Source organism: Colias croceus, chromosome 28, assembly GCF_905220415.1.
Source record: "Colias croceus chromosome 28, ilColCroc2.1".
Classification (NCBI taxonomy): Eukaryota; Metazoa; Arthropoda; class Insecta; order Lepidoptera; family Pieridae; genus Colias; species Colias croceus.
This window is the reverse complement of record NC_059564.1, coordinates 5,379,836-5,403,693: the sequence shown is the minus strand read 5'-3', so window position 1 is coordinate 5,403,693 and position 23,858 is coordinate 5,379,836. Positions and strand designations below refer to the sequence as shown.

The following is a 23,858-nucleotide window of genomic DNA, read 5'->3' as shown; positions in this document are numbered from 1 at the left end:
CTAGCTTACCGCCCGCGGCTTCGTCCGCATTGTCTAAAACCTAATAAATTACATACCAAAACCTTACTTTTGAATCACTCTATCTATTAAAAAAAACCGCATCAAAATCCGTTGCGTAGTTTTAAAGATTTAAGCATACAAAAGGGACATAGGCAAATAGGGACAGAGAAAGCGACTTTGTTTTATACTATGTAGTGATTTGATTGCATTGGAATGCTATAAAACTAAATCAAAAATATTTATTCGATAACAATTATGTTTTACATACCATCGAGCCATTTAATTAAATATCAAATAAAATAATGTTTAAATTGATTTATTGTAAGACTTATTAGAATTCACTCACTAATTTAGAAAAAACAAATTATTCAACTTACATTTGGTAATAATAAGTCCATTCTCATCCATTTCGTAAGGTTTCACTTTATCCCGTCCCAAATGACTTGCGCCGAAATCACTGTAAACAAACCATTTTTCATTCCATAATTTTACCGCAAAAAATAATCGTTAAGCGAACAACTCGAGAACGGCTCGACCAATCATTTGTTCACACAAATAAAACAAATGATAAAGGACAGTGTTTCAATAAAAATATCCTATATATAATAATGTAAAATGTATAAAACTAATGACTAATTTGTCTTATCATTTGGGGGTTTAAAAACATATTGGCCGATTCTCCGATCAAAATTTAATGAGAATTGGTCCAGTAACTTCGGAAGAATATCCTTACAGACATTGAGACACGAGAATTTTATATACATACTAGCTTTCCGCCCGCAGCTTCGCCCGCGTTTTCAAAGAAAAACCCGCATAGTTCCCGTTCCCGAGGGATTTCCGGGATAAAACCTAACCTATCTCTCAAGTTGGATCGAACTGCACATGGTGTGCGAATTTTATTATAATCGGTTAAGTGGTTTAGGAGTCCATTGAGGACAAACATTGTGACACGAGATTTATATATATTAAGAGATATAGAGAAAAAAAGATTAATAATAAATCTCACCCGTGGCCATGAGCGCAATCTCTATGCGGTACGGGCGAAGACTCTTTGGTACTATTCGCTTCCTCTGAACTATCCGCTGACGCCGCACGGCCTATCGTTTCACTGGAACATTATCATTAAAAATCTAATTAAAATACAAGAAGTATTTTTTATATCAATAATACATTTCAAAAATAAATAAATATTTTTCGGGACAATTTTCACACACGGCACGATCTGATCTCATACTAAGCTTTCGCTTGTGTTATGGAAACCAGATGGCTGATTAACATACATATATATATATAATTTTAAATAAATGCTAATACAATCATTCGAACGATTTTCTTTCTTCTTTATTCGTTTATCTTGGCCTACGTAACTGAATAATAAAATATATTTTTGCCAGAAGGCTAACACAGACCACCAAAATTTAATATTAAACTAGCTTACCGCCCGAAGCTTCGCCCGCTTTCTCTAAAACGATTTGAGATTTAAACTATCCTATCTCTCAAGTTGGATCGAACTGCACATGATGTGCGAATTTTATTAACATCGGTTAAGTGGTTTAGGAGTCCATTGAGAACAAACATTATGACACGATATTTATATATATTAACTAGCTTACCGCCCGAAGCTTCGCCCGCTTTCTCTAAAACGATTTGACATTTGAACTATCCATCTCTCAAGTTGGATCGAACTGCACATGGTGTGCGAATTTTATTATAATCGGTTAAGTGGTTTAGGAGTCCATTGAGGACAAACATTGTGACACGAGATTTATATATATTAATAATAATAGATATTACCACCATGTTTTATTTAATTAGTTATCTTTTACCACCATGTTAAGTTAATTAATTATTTTTGACCACTATAGATATATTTGCAAGCTACCCTCACCTATTATAATGTCCATTAGGAACAGCGTTCGGTCCGCGCGCTGACAGTGTGACGTCAGACATCTGACTTATCCCGGAATCCTTGCTCGACATGTGGTTGCCACATTCTGCTAGAAAAAAACCAAGATATTCATGAAAAATATACCAAAACTAATGTAAATGTTGTAGCGTTATCGATCCTTGATAATTATACAAAGTTTGAATTAAATCTGTCCGTTTAGGCCGGTTGCAGAGCTTCACCGACCATCAGTGCGTACGTCAGTCGCGCTTGTCATATGTATGGAAATACGCGTGCGTATGGTCGGTCTAGCTATGAACGGGTTTATGAATTTCCATACATATGACAAGCGCGACTGACGTACGCACTGATGGTCGGTCAAGCTCTGCAACCGGCCTTAGAGTGGCTCAAAATCGAATCTAAATGTGTCGGTTACATACAAACATACAGACGCGATGTAAGTATGTACCTATCATATCTATTTCATTCACTCAATTATTCACTAACTCACTCATGGACCTTTTGAAATTCTCTTCGCGATAAGTTTAATTAATCGAATCTTAACAAGTCTTTACAATAAGTCGCATTTCCACTACCAACTAATTTTACTTCACTAACTCACTCACTCACTAACCAACTCACTCACCATTAGCATGCTGCGCGGTGTACGTGTGTATCTCGGATGTTGTTTTTCTTATTCTCGAATAGACATCTTCAGCTGTCGCCGAGTTGGACGCAGTGCTGTTCGTACGGAGTGGGCTATCGCTGCCGGCTAGAAAGAAAATACCATAATTATCAACTATACTAATCTATACTAATATTATAAATGCGAAAGTAACTCTGTCTGTCTGTCTGTCTGTTACTCAATCACGCCTTAACTACTGAACCAATTTGCATGATATTTGGTATAGAGATATTTTGATTCCCGAGAAAGGACATAGGCTACTTTTTACCCCGGGATATAAGATAGGTTTTATCCCGGAAATCCCACGGGAAGGGTAACTATGCGGGTTTTTCTTTGACTGCGCGGGCGAAGCTGCGGGTGGAAAGCTAGTATTTAATAAATTCTTATTTCTTGTATGTTAGGAATAAATTTAAAATATGCTATGTCGATTGTTGAATATACTGGCATTTTTTTTTATTTTAGCTATTTAAAAAAAAATGATTTACTGTTTGTAATTTATTCCTCACTCCATTTATTGTAATTTATTCCTTTCGTACCTTTTTATTAAAATGTGTCGGTAGGTATAACGAAATTCCAAGTCTAAAAATGATAGATATCACTATTACTTTTTAAAGCATTTTTTTGCAGAGAATGATTCGTTCCAGAATCTTATTTTTACGTTTATTCAACGGTTATTATTTATCTTACTCAACAGTTATCTAACCTTACAATACACCTAAGGCTTAATTAAATATCCAGATATCTTTACCACTGCTTAACTTGTTAGATATCAAAGGAATGAACGAATGAACAAACGAATAAACTAATGAACGATTGATTGAATAAATAAACGTTCAAATAAATGAACTACTGAATGAACGAATGAATGAATAATCGACTCACTGCTCGACGTTCTCCGGACGTGCTGCTGTAACACTCCGTTGACAAGCTTCTGCGTGTCTTCCGGCAACTCGCTCATAAGCGCCGTGAACTGTGGAATGATAATTAATAAGGTTTAAATATGTATTTATATGATTTATCTATACTAATATTATAAAGTGTGTTTGTTTGAACGTGCTAATCTCAGGAACAGGTCCGATTTGAATAATTCTTTCGGTGTTAGATAGTCCATTTAACGAGGAAGGCTATAGGATATATTATATCGTCACGGTAAGACCAACTGAGGAGCGAATCACTGCGGGTGAAACCGCGGAGCACAGCTAGTTTTGAATACTATTCAAACTCAAACATTTATTTATTCAATAATACTTCTTCTAGAAGCACTTTTGAATCTTCGTAACATACTTTTAACATTTACCGCATTTGGAAACAGATATACATAATATCTATGGCGTAGAACCGGCATTATTATAATTTGTATGGTGCATGCAACATTAGTGTATTAATAGATAGTGTTTTTTGCGGGATGTAACTATGATGTAATTAAAGGTCAGGAAGCTTTTACCGGTCAGGGAGATTTTACCGGTCAGGGAGCTGGAACATGTGCTTTTACCGGTCAGGGAGCTTTTACCGGTCGGGAGCTTTTACCGGTCAGGGAGCTTTTACCAGTCGGGAGCTTTTACCGGTCAGGGAGCTTTTACCGGTCAGGGAGCTTTTACCGGTCAGGGAGCTTTTACCGGTCGGGAGCTTTTACCGGTCAGGGAGCTTTTACCAGTCGGGAGCTTTTACCAGTCGGGAGCTTTTACCGGTCAGGGAGCTTTTACCGGTCGGGAGCTTTTACCGGTCAGGGAGCTTTTACCGGTCGGGAGCTTTTACCGGTCAGGGAGCTATAACTATGATGTAGTGATTACAAGAAGTGTACGACGTGAATGTGTGTGTTCAGATGTATTTGTGTGTATGTTGAACGTTTGTATCTCTGTGTGTGCCTGTATACTTTGTCTTTGTATATAGTGTGTATCGTAGTTATTAACATTTTTGTATCATCTTGTGTATCAATATTGTCGTTGTTATTTTGTGTATGTTTAATGTATGTATCTCTGGGTCATCTGTTTGTTTTTTTTATTATAGACGGATCATCAAATGTGGGTCATCTGTATATCTGTATAGTTGTGTGTATGTGTGTCTGCACTCACGGGCTCTGTATATCTGTGTGTGTGTGTATGTGCGCACTCACAGGCGGCGGGTTGCAGTCGTACAGGTGGGCCAGCGCGCGGCGGGCCGCCTGCCGCACGTCGCCCGCGCGCGGCTCGCTCGCGAGATACGCTACTTTGGTTAGCGCACGACCCGCTACTCCTGTGCTGCCACCTAGCGGATAAAAGTTAAAATTCAATGAGCTAATCAAAAGTATTTTTTTTATTAAGCTATTGCACAGCTTCTATCGCGGGGACCGAATCCAGAAATTCCGTAACGAAAAACCTCACGCTCCCCACGGGGAAGGGCGGAGGTGTGGCTTGAAGGCTTAGCATGCAATAGCGCAACCGCCCCACTCCCCGAGTGACATACGTCGTTTTTTATTTATTTATTTACATACCTTGTAAAGCGACCGCTAAACTATTGGGCGTACAATAGTCGTGCGCCAAATCGGCTAAGAATCTTAGCGCAGCCGCTTTTGTTTTAGCCGTGGGCGCTGTAGCACCGTCTGCTAGAAACCTGTGAAACAAATATTATTTTGTATATTAATATTAATAGTAAATTATGGTTATTGTGAAAAATACATATTTAATTTGAATCTTAAAAATCAAATCTATCCTCTTCCTAACTTTTGGTACGTGATATGACAGGATTAAGGCTGGTTGCAGAGCTTGACCGACCGTCAGTGCGTACCGTCGGTCCTGACGATACGCATCAACAATTGTATGACTATGACACTAATGCGCATGACAATACGCGTGCGTATGGTCGGTCTAGCTATGAACGGTTTTATGAATTTCCATACGTCATATGACAAGCGCGACTGACGTACGCACTGATGGTCGGTCAAGCTCTGCAACCAGCCTAAATATTAAATCTAATATTCTAATATTCTAATATCTAATATATATTATAAAGGCGAAAGTTTGTAAGGATGTATGGATGTATGGATGTTTGTTACTCTTTCACGTAAAAACTACTGAACCGATTACAATGAAATTTAGCACACATATAGAGGGTAACTTGTATTAACACATAGGATAGTTTTTATCCCGGAAATCCCACGGGAACGGGAACTATGCGGGTTTTCCTTTGCAAACGCGGGCGAAGCCGCGGGCGGAAATCTAGTAAAAATTAAAAATAAGATCAATTTCCATAAGATATCTTTCGTTAAGAAACTAGGCCTGAATTTTTACGTATTGATACGTATTAATTCGTTTTTTATTTATTTATTTGTATTGCTACCCTTTCAAATAACTTCCTGTAAGTGACAATACATAACATAATATAATCATCACTACATAGTATAAAACAAAGTCGCTTTATCTAACCTTATGTCCCTATGTATGCTTAAATCTTATCATAATCTATGCTTAAACTACGCAACGTATTTTGATGCGGTTTTTTTTAAATAGATAGAGTGATTCAAGAGGAAGGTTTTAGTATATAATTTATTATGTTTTAGACAAAGCGGGCGAAGCCGCGGGCGGAATGCTAGTTTTAACTAAGGCGTAATATAAAAGTAGTGCGTGGAAAGTCGGTCAGTTATTTAGGCATTATCTTTTTGAAGTGAAACTTCTTTACGTCACGTCACGTCATGGAGTAAGGCGACGATTTTGGCATCTTTGAATCTTGCCAAAGAAATTTCAATGCTCTTTTTTTAAAAGAATACTTGGGGCGTGATCTGCAATCGACATCGAACATGTAATTTTTACAATTTTTGTTTGTTTGTCTGTATATATGTCCGTATATATAAAAAAATCTCACCTGAATATATTATGCAGTTGCAACTCAGCGGGGAAACATTCGTGTATAACGTCTAAGGTCTTCATAATTTTGCTTTGCACTGAACCGAGTATGTCCGTGCCGAGTTTCATTAGTAGCCTGGAAAATTAATTTATTTTATAATAATACCTTAATTTTTGATAAAATATGAATGAATGAGTGAATGATAGAATGAATTTGAATGAAAGGAAAAAAATTAAATAGTAATACTGACATGATTTAAAAGAGCAACTATGGAGTTTCTTGCCGGTTCTTCTCCATAGATACTGCTTTCCGAATCAGTAATAAATGTTAAAAATATGTAATGATGATTAAAAAGTGCTTCTAGTAAGTCTAATTGAATAAATAAATGTTTGAGTTTTTTTTTGAATGAGTGAATGAAGGAATGAATGAGTGAAAACGCTTAAATTCCACCAATAAAAGGAAACAATGCGAAAGGACTCATCTTTGAACGTGAAGACAAGGTTGTGGAAGAATTACCTAATATTTTGTATTAACTACAGTTATTTTTGTAATTTTGACGTGATAACGTCTTTAAAATCGTTTTAGTCGGGTGACATGTTCAGAAACTTGTGTCACACCAAAACCTCACGAGCGCGACCGCAGGTATAACGAGAGAGAGACGGACCGATCTCCCGTCTCATCTCATCATAAGACGTTATCACGTAAACATCTCGATCGTAAACCTACTTTACAAACAACCAATTTTTATCTTCACCTGAACATAAGCTGATAGAGCCAGTCCTTCAAGTGTTGCCAGTGCACGAGCAGCAACTCACAAACTGCGTCCAATAATAATGAGAACACTTTCGTATGCGCGTCGACGAACATCTTGTTCAATAGTTCTGTGAGGCGACGAAGCTGATCTTCGTTTAGGAGACGACCGCTGTTTAGGTAATTGGCCTGGAAATAAGTTAAAAATATTATTAAAGCAAAGAGTATCAAAATATTATACAGGGTGTCCCACTGTTGGTATGCTAAACTCAAACCTCTTTAAACCTAAAAGAGTTTATAGTTTTGCATGCGTTGAGTACGTAAAAAATACTTATAAAATTCCAGACGCATTTTTTTTTCAAATAGATGAATTCTTAAAACTCTATGTGTACACCCCTAACAAGCAACCCGCCCAGATTTGCAAGCAGCACGTGAACTATCGTTTAAGATTATGTTTTCATAGACAAAATGCTCACATTAGAGCGGTATATGCCGGCTGCGCGAAGCTACAGAAGAAAACATGGATTTTCAGGAAAAATTTAGCAAAAAAATTTTTGACGTAATTTTGTTGTATAAGTATTTTTTACGTGATCAGTGTATGCAAAACTACAAGTCCCTTCGCGCTTAGTATACCAATAGTGGGACATCCTGTATACTAGCTGTGCCCGCAGCTTCGTCTGCTTGAAAAAGATAAATTTTCATGGTACAAAATTTTCATGGGGGATGAATTTTATCCCCATGGGGGGTAGAATCAATCAAAATGCTTTCTTAGCGGATGCCTATGTCCGTTCGATCTAATGCGTATACGCACACAGCACTATGACGTCATCAAAAACACTTCAGACATTGAAAAGTATTAATTTTTAAATATGTGAGTTTGTGTTGAATTGACTTTCCTTTTTATATTTGAGTAAGGTTTGTGATATTTTGCGTTTTAAAGCTATTGCATAGCTTCTATCGCGAGCCTTGAGCGCGGGGACCGAATCGATAAATTCCGTAACGAAAAAACCTCACGCTCCGCACTCCGACGGGCGGAAGTGTGGCTTGAAGGCATAGCATGCAATAGCGCAACCGCCCCAGTCACCGAGTGACACACGCCGTTTTGTATAGTGTGTGTCTTCCAATCACTCGTGATGTACTCGTAATTTTAATGGCGACTTAAGTTGAATTTTTATCAACTTGAGTACGTGTTTGAGTTCAAACTCACCAAATGTGTCAAGCCATCCTTCCTCTCAGTCCAATGCGTGCACGCACACAGCGCTATAATGTCGTCGGGTGGTGGGGGCGGGGGGGGCGAGCCCTCCCACCCGAGACGACCGGACGACGACCACGATATACTCTGAAACAAGTGATAACTGCGTTAAAAACAACCGACTTCAAACTTGCACTTGCAAAATTTACAAATACCTACAGACAAAAATGCTCATAAAATAAAAACTACTGGGCCTATCCGAATAAAATTTTTATGGGACCAATTCGACACCATCCCGCATCGAACAAAAAAAGAATCACGTAAATCGGTTCAGAAATCTCGGAGTAATCGGTGTACATACATTAAAAAAAAAAAAAATATACCGGCCGAATTGATAACCTCCTCCTTTTTTTTGAAGTCGGTTAATTAATAAATATTTGAGCGTGTTGGTACTCCAATGAAAAGAAATGAAAAAACGTTTATTTATACACACATTATAAATAGTTACACAATAAAAAAGACACGACGTTCGACTAAACTAGGTACTAGACCTGTGCTATAGTCGATCGACGCTTTCCACTCCTTAAGACATAATGCCAGCATTATAACGTGTGTAAGAGTTTGAGTGTGTGTGTGTTTGTGTGTTAGTGTGTGTGTTTGTGTGTGTGGTTATGTTTATAGATATAAGATTGTGCGTGAGGTTGGTACTCTAATAAAAAGCATAAATCTATATATATATATATACTAGCTTACCGCCCGCGGCTTCGCCCGCATTCTCTAAATCGATTTGCGATTTAAACTATCCTATCTCTCAAGTTATTCAAGAAGATAAGATATTCATAGCCGTCTTACAACACGTATTAGGAAAATTACCGTGGTCCAATCGAGGCATTAATATGAATGGAAACATGCTTAGTCATCTCAGATTTGCCGATGATATAATATTGTTTGCGGAAAACCCTCACCACCTAAGTAAGATGATCAATGAACTTAACCAGGCTAGCAAAAATATTGGATTGGAAATTAATCTCGACAAAACAAAAATAATGACTAACCACACTGAGACGCCCATCTTACTGGATTCCCCTCTCGAGTACGTAAATAAATATATCTACTTAGGCAAACAGATTTCTTTTAGTAAGGAAAGAAACCTTGAAGAAGTAAACCGAAGGGTCGCAATTACGTGGAGCAAGTTCTGGAGCTTTAAAGAAATTCTTAAATCGCAACTTCCGCTAGCAACTAAAAAAATAGTCATGGACACAGCACTACTGCCCTGCCTCACTTATGGGTGCCCAACATGGACCTTCGACCACAAAATTAGATATAAAATCCAGACTTCGCAGAGAAGAATGGAAAGAAGCTGCCTAGGCATCAAACTTAGAGATAGGATAAAGAACATCGACATTCGAAAAAAAACAAAAGTATGTGATGCCTTAGGTTTTTCACTGAAGGGAAAATGGAAGTGGGCGGGTCACTTGGCTCGTTACAAAGACGACAGATGGACCCTCAGGTCAGTTAAATGGTCCGGGCCAAGAGGCACCAGAACAAGGGGTCGACCAAAGGCAAGATGGGCTGACGAAATAGTAGCAGTCGCTGGCGGAAATTGGCTGAACTTGGCCCAAAACAGGGATAAGTGGCATTCTTTGGGGGAGGCTTTTACCCGTACGGGGTCCATATAGTAACCTAACAACGAGTACTTAATTTTTCTAAATTATATAAACTAGATTAGTATCTAAATTATTCTACAATGTACTCAAACTGTAACTGTAACTAAAATTGTATATTCTTATGGAAAAATAAAGCTTTATTTATTTATTTATTTATTTATCTCTCAAGTTAGATCGAACTGCACATGGTGTGCGAATTTTATTATAATCGGTTAAGTGGTTTAGGAGTCAATTGAGGACAAACATTGTGACACGAGATTTATATATATTACTAATACTAATATTATAAAACTGAAGAGTTTGTTTGTTTGAACGCGCGCGCTAATCTCAAGAACTACTAGTCCGATTTGAAAAATTCTTTCGGTGTTGGATAGCCCTTTTATCAAGGAAGGCTATATATCATCACGCTAAGACCAACAGGAGCGGAAACCACGCGGGTGAAACCGCGGAGCGCAGCTAGTTATAGAATATAAGAGGATTTAAGAGAATTGAATTGTCTAAAATGTCATATGAACAATTGTCTAAAATGGTAAATTACATTGTCTATATTTACCGCAGTAAAACATCCCCATCCCAAGGGAATTTGATTTGCATATGGAAAATAATAAATCCATACTAATATTATAAATGCGAAAGTAACTCTGTCTGTCTGTCTGTTACTCAATCACGCCTTAACTACTGAACCAATTTGCATGAAATTTGGTATAGTGATATTTTGATACCCGAGAAAGGACATAGGATAGGTTTTATCCCGGAAATCCCACGGGAACGGGAACTATGCGGGTTTTTCTTTGACTGCGCGGGCGATGCCGCGGGTGGAAAGCTAGTATGTATATAAAACTCACATCATGCCGTCTGTACGAATCAAGACTCCTTTCAGAGCAAACGCTCGAAGCCTCTGAATCGTCGTCCCTTCTGCCTTCGCATGTCGAATTGTCTTCTGGACTCTGCAATTAAAATATAATAATTATTTTAAACGTTATTTGTTTGTTTGTATGTGTACAGTAAAAAAAAAAAGTTTCTTACAATCATTGACTGACCGGTTGGCTTGGTTGCCCTGCCTTCCAAGACAGAGGTCATGGGTTCCATTCCCACCCGGGACAAATATTTGTGTATAAGTATTTATTTAAAATTATATATGTATGTTTATCAGCCATCTGGTCTCCATAACACAAGCGAAAGTTTATTATGGGATCAGATCGTGCCGTGTGTGAAAATTGTCCAGGAATAAATATTAATAACTAGCTTTCCGCCCGCGGCTTCGCCCGTGTTTTCAAAGAAAACCCACATAGTTCCCGTTCCTGTTCCCGTGGGATTTCCGGGATAAAACCTATCCTATGTCCTTTCTCGGGTATTAAAATATCTCTATACCAAATTTCATGCAAATTGGTTCAGTAGTTAAGGCGTGATTGAGTAACAGACAGACAGACAGACAGAGTTACTTTCGCATTTATAATATTAGTATGGATGAATAAAAACTTACTCTTAAAGTCTGTTCGGCATCTCTAGACTGCTGCAGCAATCGTAAGCTAGCCGCTGGAGGTCTAGTGCTTCTCTCCATAGATTCCCTACGACGCCCCACCACACTGCTCGAGCGACCAGTTCTGAAGATAAAATTCAAGTTTAAAATAGACGAAGACAGATTTTTTACTAGATTTCCGCCCGCTTTGTCTAAAACCTAATAAATTATACACTAAAACCTTCATCTTGAATCACTCTATCTATTATAAAACCGCATCAAAATCCGTTGCGTAGTTTTAAAGATGCATACACACAAAGGAACATAGGGACAGAGAAAGCGACTTTGTTTTTTTATACTATGTAGTGATTCACAAAAAAAAAAAATTCGATTATATCGAGTTAAAGAATGGTTTAAAGTTCAAATTATTTCATTCTTTCCTTATAAGTTGAAATGATTATAGTTTGAAACTGCGGGCGAAGCCACGGGCGGAAATCTAGTACATATTTTTAATATAATATTATAAACCTAAAGAGTTTGTTTGTTTGTTTGAACGCGCTAATCTCATGAACTACTGGTCCGATTTGAAAAATTCTTTCCGTGTTAGATAGCCCATTTATCGAGGAATCTATATCATCACGCTAAGACCAACAGTACGTTTTTATTATATAGATTACTAGCTTTCCACCCGCGGCATCGCCCGCGCAGTCAAAGAAAAACCCACATAGTTCCCGTTCCCGTGGGATTTCCGGGATAAAACCTATGTCCTTTCTCGGGTATCAAAATATCTCTATACCAAATTTCATGCAAATTGGTTCAGTAGTTAAGGCGTGATTGAGTAACAGACAGACAGACAGACAGAGTTACTTTCGCATTTATAATATTAGTATGGATCTTACCTAGTGGGACTAGTCTCCCGGGAGCCAGCCAAAGACCGCGGGATCCCGGACGGTCTGCGTCTCGCACCCGTTAAGGAAACAGGACCCGCACGGGATGATGGTGATGATGAACGGGATGTCGCTGTGGTGATCAAATTTAATTAATAAACAGAGCGTATATGCCGAGCACACGTGTCAGAAGTGAAACTTCTTTAGAAAGATTCAAAGAAACAAAAATCATCGCCTCACTCAATGAAGTGACGGTATTGCCATGACGCGACGCGATTTTTCTCTCAACGCGCCTAAAGAAGTTTCACTTCAATAATAATAAATTCAAATCACGTTTTAATAATTTTCGTCATAATATTTTATGCAATTAAACTGTATATTCATGTTAATATTAATTATAACTGAAAGAATTTACAAGAAATCGTGTTTTCAAGTTCACTGCTGTTCATAAAAAATATATATAAATAGCCTGTGATTATTGAATTATTGAGACAAATGTTATTTAACAAAAACTGACTGAAAATTCTTCAAAATATATACAGGGTGTCCCACTATTGGTATACTAAGCGCGACGGGCCTTGTAGTTTTGCATACACTGATCACGTAAAAAATACACGAAACAACAAAATTACGTCAAAAATTTTTTGCTAAATTTTTCCTGAATATCCATGTTTTCTTCTCTAGCTTCGCGCAACCGGCATATACCGCTTCTCTAATGTGAGCATTTTGTCTATGAAAACATAATCTTAAACGATAGCTCACGTGCTGGTGGCAAAGTTGGGCGGGTTGCCTTTTATGGGTGTACACAAAGAGTTTTAAGAATTCATCTATTTGAAAAAAAATGCGTCTGGAATTTTATAAGTATTTTTACGTACTCAGCGTATGCAAAACTATAACCTCCTTTGAGCTTAGTATACCAACAGTGGGACATCCTGTATAATCAAATTTAAAATTTACCTTCCATGCATTCAAACAAAACATTTACATCACACAAAACAAGTGAAAAAAATCTTCCAAAAAACTTTATCCAAACCATTCATACATACATACAAACACACACACAAAATAAAGCCCCCCACTCACGTTGCGACTGCGACACTCCGGGCCTCGATCGCGACCGACTCACAGTACGTTCCGGACTTGGCGCGACTGTACCACTCACGGGTGAGCGCTTTGCGCGAGCTGCAAATCAAATTTGATTTCAAATTCAAATCAAATTTTTGTAAAAAAAGTTGTTGTGATGGTGAAGATATATTAATGTTTGATTGATCAATTCAAATGAGGGAAAACAACTATTATATATAAATGGCAGATAACTAACTTTATTGTAAATGGATAAAAAAAATATGTTTTTGAAACGTTAGTATATTTTTAAGTTGAATCTAGGTAAGATCAATGCAAAATAATAGGAAATGAAAACGTTTTGATTATTATTATTTCAATAAAAGACTATTGGTGTTTATTTGTGCAACAATTTAAAAAAGTGATACAGTAGCAGCAAAATTCGAACTTTTACAGTATATCTTACAGGAGCTTTGAAGCCTACACAATAAACATATTTTAATATTATACATACATACATACATACTAATTAAATAGCCTTGACACTTTACAAAAGCAGTGAAAAAGAAACCACATCACTTGTGCGAAATACATGTAACAATTGACTAGCGAACAACACAAGGTTGGAATATGTATGTAAATAAATCAAATAATAAAGAATAAATAAATATAAATCTATAAAATACATAAATGTATACAAACGATAGGAAAAATAATTTCCATTCAAAATAATATATAGTTAGATAAAGTGCTTATAAATGTTTGTTGTGATAAAAAAAATTGTCTCGTTTACACTTAGAAAATTTGACATCAGAAAGAAAAGGACAAAAAGTCACTAATTTCCAAACCTAAGACTTAAAAGACTTTTATGACTTAATTTTTCAAAACACATGGCATCTCTCTTGCACCTTAAGAAATGCTCTCACTCACACATATTTAACTTTAGACTATCATTAGCTACTATTTTAGGAGCATAATAACATACGTCAACCTAATTTAGCAGCATTATAATGTTTTGTTGCATTCTTTCCAATGTCAAATACCGACAGAGTGAAAGAGACAAACAGATAAGGGTAATAATACTAAATATGAAAGTATACTAAAAAACATATTAGCGTTACGAAACATTGAAAATTGAACCTATATTATAGAAATACCTTGCTGGGCCATTTCCCCCTCTTCAGGATTGCATATAAAATGTTATTTACATATATAATACGATAATATATAACATTTAATCATATATTTGCTAAAATAATTTCATTGTATATTTAACATACATAATAAGATGTAGTTATTTAAGAAATTCATGTTTAAAAAAATAAAAAATCTTAAACACTATTAGCTTAAAATTAATTTAATAGTGTAATTATCATCTGTATACATAATGTCATCTAGTTAGTGTATCATCTTCAATCATTCGATTGCGTATTATTTGTTTAATTATTATTATTGTGTCATATGTATAACTTTTAGTTAGTGTTTGTGTGTCATATGTATAATTGCAAGTTTGCCATTTATCTGTATATAACTATGAGTTTTCGATTCAATTGTATAATTTCAATTAGTCTAAGTTTCATCTGTATAATAACTTGTGTGTGCCACCTGGATAATCAATTATTTTTAGCTTGCGTATCATTTGTATAATTACATGCTTGCGTGTCATATGTATAATCTGTATAACTATTAGTTTGTGATTGATTTTATAATCATGTGTATAATTACGATTTTTTATGTATGTGTGTCATCTGTATAACTTTTAGTAAGTGTGCTTGTGAATCATTTATGTAACAATTAATATTTTTGTCATGTGTATAACGTCTAGTTAGTGTATATGTTAACTGTATAATTACTTTGTGGGACTGTATGTCTGTGTGTATACTTTGTGTGTCTGTGTATAACTTTTAGTTAGTGTATTTGTCAACTGTATAATTATTTTGTGTGTATGTCTGTCTATACTCACGCAAACTAGCCGTCCCGGCAGCCACTTTGTTTCTAGCGAGATGCGAATACATGGCCCTCGCTTTAGCACGTTGAGCTGCGGCCGCGTCCACTGCGCTGACGGACCTCGCACTGACCCCCGCTGGGGACCGGTCTGTTGTTTTAGTTTGGGGGTTAGTTATACCCCGTGTGGGGTGTGGGAGTTAGTTATACCCCATGTGGGGTCAGGGGGTTAGTGACGACCCCGTGAGGGGTGGAAGGGATGTAAGGTGAATACATTTAAAAGGGTGTAGGTTGAATACAGGACCAGTGGGTTTACGAAATACGGTATAAAAATACGCAGGGGGGTATGGGGATTCTTAAAAGGTCGATAAAATAAATAAAAATCGATAAAAATCAAGTTCCGGTATATTTTTTTTATTTGTAAGGAATATTGTAATTTCTAAATGTAAATGAGAAAGATGTGTCGGAGAAAAAACTGTCGGGTCATGTTGGTTATTACCTAGTCTTAAAGAAAATTGCGATTCACGTTTTTTACCGCTTCTGGACTAAAAGATTAAAGGAATTTAATAAATTTTGCACTTTGTGCAGTTTAACTAACTTGAAAAATAAATAGTTTCTTTGTCGATATCGATAAAATATAAGATCCCATAGCAGGATTAGTGCGTTCATCGTTTTTTTTTACTAAAACCAAAATTTATGTATATTTATAATTAGGAGAATATATATCGACTAGGTTGCCAGTCAAAATGAGCCACAAACATTTTTAATAAGACTAGACTAGCTAGGCTACTTATAAAGACTATGATCTATTGGAATGTATATGAAAATGATCGGATTTCAATGTTGGTCGTGATCTGGATCAAGTGTCCCCGTTCTGGGCGTGGGACGGAGCAAGTGGCCACGTGTGGGACGGGCGGGACGGCTTGGGATCTGTACGGTGTTGGACATAGGACAGCGAATAACGTTTTGTAAGCAAATAACATAAGGTAGGGAGATAACTCAATAAAAACAGCACGATATATTCTTAATATTTTTTAAAATAAATAAACTACTGGGTCACAAGAGAACTTGTAAAAAAAAATATTTATTAAAAAAATAAATAAATTAATAATTTTTTTACAAGAGAACCTTGATTTAATTTAACCGACGTTCCCAAATTATATTTCCAGGCGAAATCGGTGCTTCATTCAATAATTGTTTAAATTACATTAAACCGGTGGCCATGTTTTAAACATTGTGGCAAAAACATCGGTGTTATTTTTTTGTAAAAAACGCTATCTTACAGCGGGAATCGAACCCTCACACAACCATCAACATTAGCCTGCTATCTAATCTAAATTGTAAGGCTTCAAAAGGGCATTAAAAGATGTTTTCCCCAGAAAAATTATCTTTAAAATACAAAATATGACTTTATCTCCCCCCACCAGGGATTTTTACCCTCCCTCCACATTTAAAAATCCTATTAAAACCCAAAAATAAAATCAATTTGCACAATTTTGACCTCTCATAGCAACAGGTATATGTGATATCGGCGGTCTCTCTTGGGACGCTCTGCGTCTGCGCAACGAGTTCGTTCTATGCACCGAAAGGTTTTCCGTTGATGCTGTAGTTATTTACATTTTTTATATATAAATATATGATGATTGGGCACAAACCGATCCAGGGCAGCGTGTAAAGGAAATTTTTGTTTAATTTTTTGCGGGTAGTTGCATATTTTCTAATTTTACATGCCAGATTTTTGGTTTTTAATGAAAATTTCAATAATACATGCGGAAATTTGTTATCGGCTACTTTGAAGACACAATAAAATGAATAGATATGTAAACATCAGTATATGGTAAGTTTTTCCACATCGGGTGGATTTTAAAATGTATGACAATAAATAAATATAGGGTTTTACCTGATACACTAGCGGATGGACTCCTTGGACTTGTCAGCATTCGCCTTTCTGTAACGGACAAGAATATAATTGAAATTGATATTTTTGGTTTTATGGCATTCAAATCCATACTAATATTATAAATGCGAAAGTAACTCTGTCTGTCTGTCTGTTACACAATCACGCCTAAACTACTGAACCAATTTCCATGAAATTTGGTATGGAGATATTTTGATACCCGAGAAAGGACACCTAGTGCTTTATAATTAATATAAATTTATAAAGAATATAACTATTGTTTAAAGTAAGTATGGCGTAACCTTAAATGAGAGTAAAATTGAAATAACATATTTTTACACTTGTCTTCAAAAATGTTAGTTACTTCTAATTCAATTTTTGCGTTATCTTCAGTACCAACTTCGACTACATGTAATGTTCCAACTTCAATTATTTACAAACTCAAGTTCTTTCGTTCTTTCTTTCTTATACAAGAAGACAAACTAGTTGGTAAAAGAAATGCTTGTGTCAGTAGGTTCCACTTTTTATGTTTAAAATGTTTATTATATTTTAATATTTTTGAAGTGAAACTTCTTTAAGTGCGTTGAGAGTAAAATTTCAAGGTCACGTTCATGTCAATACCGTCACGTCATGGAGTAAGGCAACAATCTTGATATCTTCGAATCTTGCCAAAGAAGTTTCACTTCTTACACGTGTGCTCGGCACACACGCTCTTTTTTATTTTGATTTATTTATAAACTCACCAGTGCCAATATGTTGCAAGCTATCCACGCTACCAAGACGCTCTCGTTCTATCTGTTTCTGCGCAGCCGAATCGAGTCTAGCGAACAGTTGCTCCGCTTGATCCGGGAAGTGACGCTTGTAAGCCCAGTACGCTCTGCGAAATTGTAGTTTAAATAAATTTAAAACCAATTTAAATTAACAGAAACGTCTCGTATTACGCATCCAACGTTTTTGAAAAACGTCGGCATAAAAACAGTCAATTTTAGAGACAGTTTTTTGACTTCACGAATATAATACTTTTACACAGGCTAGTGTAAATAACTAAATCTATACTAATATTATAAAGCTGAAGAGTTTGTTTGTTTGTTTGAACGCGCTAATCTCGGGAACTACTGGTCCGATTTGAAAAATTCTTTCGGTGTTAGAAAGTTCATTTATCGAGGAAGGCTATAAGGCTATATATCATCACGCTAAGACTAACAGGAGCTGAGCCACGCGGGTGAATTCGCGGGGCTCAGCTAGTCTTACATAAAAATAAGTACATATCATAGAAAAATAGCAATAAAAATCTAGTCTATAGTCAAATAACGAAAAAAATATTTTTTAATGGTACCTAGTAAAGTACTAGTACAGTAATACATAAAATGGACAAATAAATTTATTTCATTTCATTTCACTTATCTAAATAAAAAAGTTGTCTACCTTAATCAATTATTATGCACAAGACAAATTATTAATTTTATTGTTATTTGTCGACAACGTATGTTAAATGTCTGTTAGGCTTTAGTTAGTTGGAAGTTTGAAGCGATACTATATTGGTTATTTACAAACACATTCCTCGCTACACATCCTCACACATTATTTGTGGAAAAGCACCCTTAAAATACTTATTTTGTTAAAAAATAAATAATATTACTAAGGGCTGATTTTTCAATCGTTGGTTAAAAATTATTCATCGAATAACATATTAAACTACCATTACAAAAATGTATTCTAATTGTCCGTATTTGACAGTTTACGGGTGAAATTTTAAAATGTTCGTGTAATACTTTATTGGACGGATAAATTTTAACCAAGGATTGAAAAATCGGCCCTAAGAATAAATAGATATATCTCACCTCCGTCCATTATTCCTCGCTACACTATCAGCATCCACACAGGCTCGTCTTATAGCTTCATGTATAACTTGCTGCTGCTTGTCTATCGCAGTGGTCGACCACCTTTCTAGCACTAGCACTAGCACCTCACTGGAATACGGGGTTTATTTATTTGTTATTGCACTTGAAAATGAGAAAAAATCATGGTAATGATGATGATGATGATGATAATAGTGGTAGTGTTGGTTATAATGATAAAGTTATTTATGATAACGGTGGGGGTAGTAGTGATTTTACAAATTATTTACAAATTAAATTATAAACAATACTCTGGACGACTAAAAAGGATAATTAAATTGACCCAAAAATCACAAAACGACTATTTTATTAAAACGGCACATAATAAAGTTAAGGCTATGTGGAACGTTATAAACAAAAGCAGACAAAGTACAGACAAACTCAATGAAATATCTACGATTACTGTTGATGACAAGAAAATTGAAAATCCATTAAAAATTGTACAAATTTTCAATGATTATTTTACAAATCCATTAAAAATTCAGAATGTTTTGGACATCCCATCTAAAGACTGTCTAAATTTTCCTAGCACATCTCATTCCATGTTCCTCAATCCAACAACACCTACAGACATAAATAGGATAATAATTTCTCTTAACGACACCAATAGTACGGGATATGATGAAATAACAACTGGTGTCATTAAAAAAGTTTCAAATATTATATCGCCAATACTATGTCATATTATAAATTTATGCATGACTAGTGGTAAATATCCCGACAAGCTAAAAATAACTGTGATTAAACCCATATTTAAGAATAAAGGAAATCAGGAAGACATTAAATTTTATCGACCTATAGCACTCATACCAGTTATATCGAAAGTCTTCGAAAAGGTAATTTATAACCATCTCAATAATTATTTTGAAAAGAAAAATCTATTTGCTGAGGAACAATGGGGATTTCGTAAAGGTAAATCTATTAACATGGCCATTCATCAATTTCTAAAACGAATTATGATAAGCCTAGAAAACAAAGATAATATTTGTGCTATATTTATGGACTTGACGAAAGCATTTGACTGCGTGATTCATAAAATATTACTAGATAAACTAGAAAGATATGGAATAAGGGGTAACATTTTAAATCTGATTAAATCATATTTAACGGGTCGTAAGCAATATACACAAATAAAACGAATTTGTCCTGATACTAGGGTCATGAGAATATATAAATCAAAACCTGACACTGTTAGATATGGTATACCCCAAGGCAGTGTACTGGGACCGCTATTATTTAATATATACATAAACGATTTCCCTAAAGCCACTAGAAATAGCATAGTTATGTTTGCTGATGATAGTACTGCAATTTTCACTTCGGAAGACATAATAAACCTTAAAGAAGATGTGACAGACTCCCTTGACAAAATGATTACATGGCTTAAAATGAATAACCTGACATTAAACTTAGAAAAAACAAAACTAATGACATTTACTAGACATAAATTAAGTAACTCCCTGAACATAATGTACAAAAATAAATTATTAACGCAAATAGATGATACAAAATTTTTAGGTATATACATAGATGAAAATTTGAATTGGAAGGCTCACATTGAACATATTTGCTCGAAACTAAGCAAATTATCTTATGCCCTTTATATGCTGAGAAAAGTAGCAAACGAGGCAACTCTAATAACTGCGTATCATGCCTATGTGAATTCCATATTACGCTATGGTATAATATTCTGGGGTAATAGTACAGATATAGAAACGGCATTTAAATCACAAAAACGGTGTATAAGAGCTATATCTGGTATAAAGCGAACCGACAGCTGTGCTCCATATTTTAAAAAATTTGTACTTTTGACTCTACCATGTTTATATATATATGAAGTTATAATGTTTGTAAAATCTAATCTAAGTATGTATGACCACTACCAAAGTAAGCGTAATAATCATAAAATATGTATGTTACCTAGTAAAACAAGGCACTTTTCTAAAAGTATTTTTGGAATGGGTCCAATATTGTATAATAAATTGCCTAAGGCAATGGCAGAAATAGGAAATACAGCTCTATTTAAATCTAAATTAAAAGAACTTTTAGTACAGAAATGTTATTATTGTGTAAGGGACTACATTAATGATAAATCACTTGACATTTAATATGTATAATAACTATTGACTTATTGATGTGTATTTTTTTTTATTATTAATGAATTTGATAATTTAATTATAATATTGAAATTTAGGATAAAATTATTAATTGTAATTCCATATGCCTTGACGGGTAGAATATGACTGGATCTCATATTTGTATAACACCTTGTATTGTACCCATGTTCATGGAATAAAATATTTGAATTTGAATTGAATTTGAATTTGATAGTTTGCATAATGATGATGAACACATAAACGTTGTTGAGAGAAATAAAGTTTATTTATATGTTGGTGATGATGATGATACTAATTATAATGCTTATGATGTCTGTGGTAGTGCAAATGAAAATTTATTAAGTAAGAATTATGATGTGCAGTTGCATGATGCAGTAAGTAGTGTTGGTGATGATGATGATAATACTAATTATAATGGTGTAAGTGTAAATTTATTGAGTGAAAATGATGTATGTTAATAGTGATGAATTTGATGATTACAATGAATAGACTAATGTAGTAGGTAGTGTTGATGATGATGATGATGATCAATTTAATGGTTATTTTTGTGATTTTCTTCGTAATAATGTATCTTACCTCAATGTAGACCGAATCTCCTTGCTCTTATTGGTAGTCAAGTTCGTAGTTAACACGGGTATGAGTCGCGGTGAGTGTACGTGCACCACTATGTAGCGTACACACACTGTGCCCGCTGAGGAAACAACCTGTAGAAGAAAAAATATAGTAAATAAAAACTTTTTAACGGTTTTAAAACGCGATTAATTATTCGTCACGGCTTTGATAACTCAAACTTGAACATTCTCTGCTTGATAAATAAATTTAAACGGATTTGAAACTATATAAACCGATATTGGTTCTGGTTATGATGAAAAGTAAGAAACATTTACTACATCTACACTAATATTATAAAGAGGAAAACTTTGTTTGATTGTAATGAATGGCTCATAAACTACTGGACCGATTTTAAAAATTCTTTCACCATTCGAAAGCTACATTATCCACGAGTAATAGGCTATATATTACCACGCTAAGACCAACAGGAGCGGAGCCACGCGGGTGAAACCGCGCGGCATAGCTAGTGTCTCTATAGAATAAATACTTTTTGACGGGTTTTTACGCATTATATATTCGTTATTAGTATTTGTGACTTATAGATATATGAATATGTGGAAATAATATTTATTTGAGACATAAAATCGAAACAAATTATCAAACAAATCAACATTTCCTTCGAGCCGGATTTACTGATAATTCCCAACGAATTATTTAATACTAGCGGTCCGCTCCGGCTTCGCCCGTGGTACATATTTCACAATAAAAGGTAGCCTATGTTCTTTCTCAGGGTCTAAAGATTGTCTGTGCCAAATTTCATCAAAATCGGTTGAGAGATTTAAGCGGGAAAGCGTAACAGACAGACAGACAGAGTTACTTTAATTTATTTCTTACCTTAGCGGCGTTCTGTATCAAGTTTATTAACTCTTGCAATATATAGAGACTGAATTGTTCCAATTTGTTTTTTAGCACCTTCGCCATGTGGGCTATTGTTATGCACGCTTCGCGTACCACCTGCAAATAAATGTACGGTTAGCAAAAAACATCGTCATAATTATTTTAAATTTCTTTTTTGCACGTAGAAATCGTTGACTATCATAAAAAAAATATTTTTAACCAAAATAAATAGTTATCCTGTGATTATTTAAAAAAACAGTGATAGATGTGTTAAAACTGTTTTTTTTTTGCAATTTATTTTTAAAAGTAAAAAAAAAGTAAAGTCGAAATTCATGCGTGATATTGAAATTTAACAATATTTTTTTTTTTACATATTTACCCTAGTTTTTTTCCATAACACCATTTTCTACGTTTATTCATATAATCAACAAAAAATCAAACTCACCTGGCTCCTAAGATCCTTGATAACGACTAGAAAAGGCACGGACAGATCCTTCAAGTGCGCCGCAAACTCGACCGGGTACTGCGTGTGCGCATTCGCCGCTAATAGCGAACGTATCTTTTTCAGCTGAAAATTGTAATATTTTATTAGATTTTGCTATTAAAAGCGGATTAAAAAGACAAAAACATGTCTTTGTAACTTCTTTTTCTTGTCTTCTGTAAAACGTCTCCATTTTTGCCCCGCTTTTTTGTATGATCACGTTATGGATTCACTGAAAGTGACAATATTATAAATGCGAAAGTTTGTGAGGATGGATGTGTGTGTACACACACACATCGTGAAAGAGTGAGATCACACGTGAAAGAGTAACAAACACACACGTAAATACGCAAATACTACTGAACCGATTATAATGAAATTAAGCCCACATATATAGGGTAACTTGGATTAACACATAGGATAGGTTTCGTCCCGGAAATTCCACGGGAACGGGAATTATTCGGGTTTTTTCTTTGAAAACGCGGGCGGAAAGCTAGTTGAAGTGAAACTTCTTTATCGGGGTTGGAAAAAAAAATTTTGTAACATTTTTTCGTTACGCGTGACATTTTTTCGTTACGCGCCATTTTTTTCTTATCCCTACCTCGCGTGATTCGACGTATTTCTGTAAAGTTGCATATTGTAAATTATTTTTTTAAAAATAAGATC

At 35.2% G+C, this 23,858-nt stretch overlaps 1 protein-coding gene across 1 annotated transcript in view; it reads right to left on the bottom strand.

The window, feature by feature from the left end:
• The window catches only part of LOC123703923 (CLIP-associating protein), a 47,559-nt gene that overhangs the window by 5,678 nt on the left and 18,023 nt on the right, over positions 1–23,858 (bottom strand). The window contains exons 11-33 of the mRNA XM_045652111.1: positions 23,157–23,279; positions 22,709–22,828; positions 21,839–21,966; positions 19,089–19,217; positions 17,991–18,124; positions 17,251–17,298; positions 16,852–16,953; positions 15,370–15,501; positions 14,564–14,584; positions 13,428–13,526; positions 12,357–12,477; positions 11,482–11,602; positions 10,844–10,945; positions 8,347–8,478; positions 7,144–7,328; positions 6,408–6,524; positions 5,041–5,159; positions 4,684–4,814; positions 3,453–3,540; positions 2,532–2,657; positions 1,889–1,997; positions 1,007–1,108; positions 378–457 (exon numbers count right to left, since the gene is read on the bottom strand). Of these exons, the coding sequence (XP_045508067.1) occupies positions 378–457; positions 1,007–1,108; positions 1,889–1,997; positions 2,532–2,657; positions 3,453–3,540; positions 4,684–4,814; positions 5,041–5,159; positions 6,408–6,524; positions 7,144–7,328; positions 8,347–8,478; positions 10,844–10,945; positions 11,482–11,602; positions 12,357–12,477; positions 13,428–13,526; positions 14,564–14,584; positions 15,370–15,501; positions 16,852–16,953; positions 17,251–17,298; positions 17,991–18,124; positions 19,089–19,217; positions 21,839–21,966; positions 22,709–22,828; positions 23,157–23,279 (2,569 nt within the window). The remainder of the gene's footprint in view (positions 1–377; positions 458–1,006; positions 1,109–1,888; positions 1,998–2,531; positions 2,658–3,452; positions 3,541–4,683; positions 4,815–5,040; positions 5,160–6,407; positions 6,525–7,143; positions 7,329–8,346; positions 8,479–10,843; positions 10,946–11,481; positions 11,603–12,356; positions 12,478–13,427; positions 13,527–14,563; positions 14,585–15,369; positions 15,502–16,851; positions 16,954–17,250; positions 17,299–17,990; positions 18,125–19,088; positions 19,218–21,838; positions 21,967–22,708; positions 22,829–23,156; positions 23,280–23,858) is intronic.